The sequence below is a fragment of the Xenopus laevis genome, chromosome 1L, assembly GCF_017654675.1.
Source record: "Xenopus laevis strain J_2021 chromosome 1L, Xenopus_laevis_v10.1, whole genome shotgun sequence".
Classification (NCBI taxonomy): domain Eukaryota; kingdom Metazoa; phylum Chordata; class Amphibia; order Anura; family Pipidae; genus Xenopus; species Xenopus laevis.
Window position 1 is genome coordinate 224,222,086 of NC_054371.1, and position 7,150 is coordinate 224,229,235.

The window sequence follows — 7,150 nt, forward strand, 5'->3', positions numbered from 1 at the left end:
AATGTTGCTAACGGGTTCAATAGGTTGGGGATCCCTGATGTAGAGAGTGATATTCTGATACAATTTTCATTTTTTATTATTTGTGGTTTTTGAGTTATTTAGCTTTTAATTCAGCCGCTCTCCAGTTTCTGCAAACGGGTTGCTAGGGTCAAAGTTACCCTAGCAACCATGCACTGATTTCAATAAGAGACTGGAATATGAATAGGAGAGGCCTGAATAGAAAGATGAGTAACAAAAAGTAGCAATAACAATACATTTGTAGCCTTAGATGGGGTCAGTGACCCCCTATTTGAAAGCTGGAAAGAGTCAGCAAATAATGAAAGAACGATAAAAAAATAAATAGTGAAGACCAATTGAAAAGTTGCTAAGAATTGGCCATTCTATAACATAATAAAAGTTTCAATTAAGGTGAACCAATCCCTTTAAGTGGTGCATTTAATGAAGTGAATTGATGGTTGAGCCTATTTTATCTCCTGTCCATGTTCTGTTACATGTACACACGCGTGTGCCGGGCCCCTAGTACATGGAACACTAACGCCTCATTCCTGCCCCACCTAGGGCACCATGAGGGGCTGGGCAAAATGCTGCATTGTGGGTAAAAAGCTCTGAGACCCTTTGCAATTTACATTCCAAATTTTTTTTTCTGGTTTCAAAATATTAGGAGTTTCTGCGCTGCGAATAAAATGCATTTAAAGCAACAGCGCCACCTGCTGTTCAGTTTGGTTGGTCAATCACAGCAGCAGAAAATGAAGTTGGGGACAAAGGAAGGTCTGTGATGTTGCAAAAACGATGGACCTTAAGTCACTTAACCTCTCTTAAAGTGGCCATGCACTGCCAGATTAGGGTCCAGTTTGGCCACCCACACCCAGGGCCAAATAAAGATGATAAATTATGGCCCTGGGCTAAAGTTTGGATTATGCACTGGGGCCTATGGACTCTATCGGACAAGGGCCAACACATTTCTCATCCAACAGGATTTTCAAACCTGATATTTGGAGAATTTTTAGACAGACCTGTGGGAGAGCCCCATAAACAGACCAATAGGCGTTCATGGCCCCCCAATAACTAATGGGGCCATAGATGGGATGTGTGAGAAGGAAATTTGGCAGTTGGATACCAAGCTTAGTAGGGCAACATGCCAAAACCTTCAGCCCCTTAAATTAAATTTAAGTATGTTATAGAATGGCCAATTCTAAGCATGTTTTCAATTGGTCTCCATTCGTTTTTTTTTTTTTTTTAATTTTATTCTTCTGATTCTTTCCAGCTTTCAAATGGTGGTCACTGACCCCATCTAAAACAGATGTTCTGCAAGACTACAGGTTTATTGTTATTGCTGCTTTTTATTACTATTCAGGCCTCTCCTATTCATATTCCAGTCTCTTATTCAAATCAATGCATGGTTGCTAGGGAAATTTGGAAATTAGCAACCAGAAGGCTGAAATTGCAAACTGGAGAGCTGCTGAATAAAAAGCTAAATAACTCAGAAACCACAAATAATAAAAAATGAAAACCAATTGCAAATTGTCTCAGAATATCCCTCTCTACGTCATACTAAATGTTAACTCAAAAGTGAACAACCACTTGTTGTTGAAGTACAACTCCCAGCACCGATTTACCTCTCTTTGCTATTAAACGGCTTATTCGCCATCAGACATCTTTATTAACTCATTCATTGCCCTAGGCCTGTAAAGCATCCATCAAGCCAAGCGGCCGTGTATCCAGGAAAGGGTTAGCGGCTACATCAGGTGGATATCTGCCTTTTAAACCATATTTTACACTTGACAAGCGCCGTATGAATAATAGATGGACCCGGGGTGGATATAATTGAGATTAATGCATGCATATCAATCAATACATGACACTGTAATATAATACTTTAAAATAATATATTGCATTGATTTATATTCATGGATTTCTGCATCAGATCTAACCCCCCCCTTCCCGCAGAACAGTTTTAAAGCCGTAAAATATTTTGTCGTCTGATAATAAACGACCGCATTTAACAGCCGCACGCGTTGCGCCTTTAACACTGTCCCTTAAAGGGACATTATAATTAGACCTAAAAAGTTCCTCCGGGCACTTATTATAAGTAGGTAATGCTGAGTAACGCACAGCAGTGTGGTTAAAAGAGGAGGCTGTCTGTCTGCTTGCTGCTAGAACTTTACTTCCTGCTTTCCTGCTGATCACATGACTTCCTCTTTCCTTTTCAATGCATTAAAAACATTTCTTATTCGTTTTTTTTTTTATTTCTAAATGAAAAGGTCTCTAATTGTGTTTCATACACACAAAGGGGTCATGTGTTTTAATTATTTTTATTTTATTTTCAGAAGAACTCCAGAAAGTCCTGTTCGAGCAGATCGACCTGCGGAGACGACTGGAGCAGGAATTTCAGGTTTTGAAAGGAACGCCGTCTTTTCCAGTGTTCAGTAAGAACCATTTAATTCTTCATATAATTATGGCTATAGGGGTAAATGGTAGAGTTAGGGCCTAGATTTAAAGGGGAACTCTTCCAATCTCTAAAGACTGGAAGAAAAAAAAAAGGCAATTTTATTATTTTAATTGCATTGGGTCAATCAAAGCTTATTGGATGTTGAAGGTTAATTCACTCGTTTTATGATTGTCTCCTGCAGACAGAGAATAGGGGATGGGGGGTAGGGCTATAAGGTTGGGGCGATGCCAGAAATATTTCTGTAGGTAATTAGGAGATTTCGTTATTACGGATATGAGTTGATGGGAGTGATGTCGAGAGCGGCCTGGAGACAACGTATGGATTAAAGAGAAGATATTGTTTATGGAGAGCTCTTTGCATTGGGGGCAGTACAAGGACAATTGTACAATTGTCTCATTTATTTATAATTTATTTATTTACAGTATTTATTTATAAGTGGAAGGAGGCGTGTCTTCATACTGGGGGGGGGACTGGGAGATGATAGGGAGCCCCACTTTAGAAGCCAGAGATCATACCCCCGTGCCAGTGGCTTGTTTAAAGAGGAATATGTAATGACCAATTAAAAGCAACTTTTCAATTGATCTTCATATTCTATTTATTAAAGTATTTCCTTTCTCCTTCTTCTGACTCTTTCCTGCTTTCAAACGGGGGTCACTGACCCCATCTAAAAACAAATGCTCTGTAAGGCTACAGTATTGTTATTGTTACTTTTTGTTATTGTTACTTTTTATTACTCATCTATTCAGGCCTCTCCTATTCATATTCCAGTCTCTTATTCATATCAATGCATGGTTGCTAGGGGAATTTGGACCCTAGCAACCACAATTCTGGAATTGCAAACTGATTATTTGCTGACTCTTTCCCAGCTTTCAAATGGGGGTCATTGACTAAAAAACAAATGCTCTGTAAGGCTACACAATTATTATTATTACTACTTTTTATTACTCATCTTTCTATTCAGGCCTCTCCTATTCATATTCCAGTCTCTTATTCAAATCAGTGTATGGTTGCTAGGGGAATTTGGATCCTAGCAACCAGACTGCTGAAATTGCAAACTGGAGAGCTGCTGAATAAAAAGCTAAATAACTCAAAACCCACAAATAATAAAAAACTAAAACCAATTACAAATTGTCTCAGACTATCACTCTCTACATCATACTAACAATTGATTTAAAGGTGAACAACCCCCTTTGCCTTAAGGCTTTTAATATTGTAAGCTCTTCCAGATGGGATTTTGCTTGTGTTATCTTGCCTTAGCTCAGGGCTTGTAATATCAGACATTAGATTGCAAGCTCTCTGGTGCAAGGTTTTAATCAAGAGGCCAGCTTTAGCTGTGGGCCGTTACTAGATTGTAAGCCTCTGCAGGGAACATTTAAGGCCACATCAAAGGGGCGGGGCAGGGGAAAGCTGTCCTGATTGGTGTACAAATGCATATTATGTTGACGTGCTGCAGGAAAGCATTAATTTCACTAACTTTCTATTTGTTTCCAGATAATTTCCACGATCAGATGAAGAGGGAGCTGGCATACAGGGAAGAAATGGTGCAGCAATTGCAAATAGTAAGTTATTTATATATATATATAGTATTACATGCATTACAGGAAAGAGCAGGTTATGGCACACATGCATTAATATTTAAATGTACAAATCAATGTGTATTTATTTAGTCTATTCTGAGGCCAGGATTCAATGGGCTTGTTCAATTATTTATAGATAAACCTTGCAGTAAACTGGCCGCATTAACGGGTCCATTTGCTTACAAGTCCTGGCACCTTCTTATAGTAGATTGTCAGCTCTTGGGAGCAGCGCCCTCTCTGTCATTCGTAGCTGTCTGTATTGTCCATATGGTGTATTAGTCCCAATAGTTTGATATAGAATATTAATATATATATATATATATATATATATATATATATGTGTGTGTATATATAAACACAACAAAAGGCAGTAAATAGTCGTCAGACAATTAGAAATAAAATACAAGAGAAAAGGACTACATCGCCATCTGCTGGTCACTCTGGCAATTGCCTGTTATGTAGAATAAACAGGACAATCATTTCTTTAATAATAATATTTATTTATAACATTTTAAGATTTTTTTCCTTTGTATTATATATGAAGCTCTGTGCAGTCAGTGACCACGCTTAATCTGTGTTTGCAGATCCCTTATGCAGCCAATTTGATAAGGAAAGAGAAACTCGGGACTCATCTCAGTAAGAGCTAAAAGGTAAAATGGGATCCCTGGGGCAGATTATTCTCATTGAGTGCTCAGTGACAGCTGCAAAAGGCCTTCAGTATAGGGTATACATATGGAAATAGCTATATGCACACACAGATGCCTATTCTGAAACGAAATAAATGTACTTTTTATTTTTTTATGAGTGGGAGCTGCCATATTGACCACCCATACAAAACTGCATTTGGTATATAAAGTCTAAGAACCACCGCTACTACATTGCATGACTTATACCACGGGACACGTTCATATAGAATCATGGAGACTTCAGAAATGATAGGACCCCATATGCACAACTGGTTAGACTTCAGCCAAGACCCTTTACACCCCTGACCCCTCCAAACACCAATGAATAATTGCAATGACTCTATTGTAACCAATGGGTGGAAACTCTGTTTAAATATGTTCTTATAATGAACTACAACTCCCAGGATCCTCTGACAGCTGGGTGAGATAACCCACTATTCTACAAAGTGGTCATTAAAGGGTGGTTCACATTTAAAGGAGAATTAAAGCCTAACTAAAGAAGTAGGTAGAAATGTTGTTCATGATGTTTTGTGCTTCTGTACCAGCCCAAGGCAACCACAGCCCTTTAGCAGTAAAGATCTGTGTCTCCAAAGATGCCCCAGTAGCTCCCCATCTTCTTTTCTGCTGATTCACTGCACATGCTCTGTGCTGCTGTCACTTACTGAGCTTAGGGACCCACTCACAATATACAGTACACATAGAATAGAAATGTCACAATATAAGGCTGATTAGTAATTAATACACATAATTACTACATGGCAGCACAGAAACCAGTGCAATTAGCATCAGAATTTAATAATCAGCAAACCTGTAGCATCAGCTTATATTACAGCCAGGGAAGCTCATTTTCTGCTGGATAATTAGTGACGAGCCCTAAGCTTAGCTTCTCAACAGCCAATCAGAGCCCACTGAGCATGTGAGTGTCACAGACACTTTCCAAGATGGTGACCCCCTGTGACAAGTTTGAAGTCCTGGATCATTGCTGCTATTGACAAGCTGAAACTTTAGCCTCGTGCAATAAGTTCATTATATAAAATATGCCATTGAAATAACCGTATTTATGTTTAGGGTTTAGTTCTCCTTTAAGAGTGGAATATATATGTCTTTAATGAATGACACAAAAGTAACAACTTTCCTCATTTCCGTCCTACAGTGGAGCCCCAGCAACAAACTCCTGTGTAAAGACTGATAACTCTGTATAAAGACTGACGGGAGCCATTGGGACAACAAGCTGGAGGGATAATAAGGACAACTTTGTATCATAAATTATAGCAGCCAATCACCAGGATTTGAGTAACCATGGACAGACCTGCCCAACAAATAAGGGACAGTGTGTTATCCTCAAATCCGACTTGGTTTTTCCTTCCGCTGCTTAAGGGATGGAGCCCAGTTCTGTGTTCAATGCTGTGAATAATGAGGTTCGGCCCAAGGACGGGTTGTGTTTGGAACTGGACTTCTGCGCCTCCTGTTTATTGACTCTGCCTGCTGTTTGGATGAACTGTAACCCCCACCCTCCCCTCCCCCAGGGCATATTTTACAGTTTAATATTATGTGTAATTATAAATATAATCTCTGGTCTAAAAAGGTCATTTATCATGATGTTCTGGTAGTTTCTTTATCATTTCTGTGGATACAAAAGTCTATAATAAACGCTATCCAGTGACGCTTGGGCAGTGTGCAGCTGAGTTGCTTCCCCTTGGGGTGACAATAGGGGGCAGTAGACCCCACAAACAGCAGGGAATCGGGGGGCCACATAGTGACAAGTCAGTCGCTAGGGGGTGAGGTTGCAACTGGGGACAGGGACCCAGAAATTTTTTTTGCTCTGGGGCCTTTGGGAGTTCAAGTTCTGCAACATTTTCAGCAGGAGACGTGTGGCTTTAAGAACAAACCCTTTGAGACAAACCCTGGGCACCTGCTCCAGTTATGCAAGTAGTTCATTTGGGCAGTTAGTGGCCAATCTCATGCATGGCTGGCCCAGCACATGTTTTTAGCACATAAATCAGGGATTCCAACCTTTAGTCCTTCCGCAGTTGTTGGCCACAGACTGATAATCATTAAATGTATTTTTCACTTCAGATGAAAGACCCAATATCCTATATTGCCAGAGGTGCCGTCTCCAGCCCCACTCACATGCTCAGACACATACCAGTTGTACATACATGTACATGTGACCCTAACAGAGACCCCCAAGCTAAGTCTTGGTCACTAATACATGGCTTCAAGGTCAGAGCCACCTGCTTGGCTGTAAGAGCAGTTCTTGCTGTTATTTAAACCCTGGCTTTGCCATCTGCCTCTCTGTGAATGTGCAACCCTGTTTTCTAGTAGACTTAAGGTATGGAGATCCAAATTACAGAAAGATCAGTTATCCGGAAAACCACAAGTCCCGAGCATTCTGGATAACAGGTACCTATATCATTAAAAGATTCAGAGAATCCAGA

At 39.9% G+C, this 7,150-nt stretch overlaps 1 protein-coding gene across 1 annotated transcript in view; it reads left to right on the forward strand.

The window, feature by feature from the left end:
• Positions 1 to 6,412, forward strand: part of LOC108718696 (SKI family transcriptional corepressor 2) — a 30,638-nt gene extending 24,226 nt beyond the window's left edge. The window contains 4 exon segments of the mRNA XM_041570270.1: positions 2,328 to 2,426; positions 3,941 to 4,008; positions 4,611 to 4,676; positions 5,866 to 6,412. Coding sequence (XP_041426204.1) covers positions 2,328 to 2,426; positions 3,941 to 4,008; positions 4,611 to 4,673 — 230 coding nt within the window. The 3' untranslated portion in view covers positions 4,674 to 4,676; positions 5,866 to 6,412.
• The last annotated feature ends 738 nt before the right edge of the window (positions 6,413 to 7,150 follow it).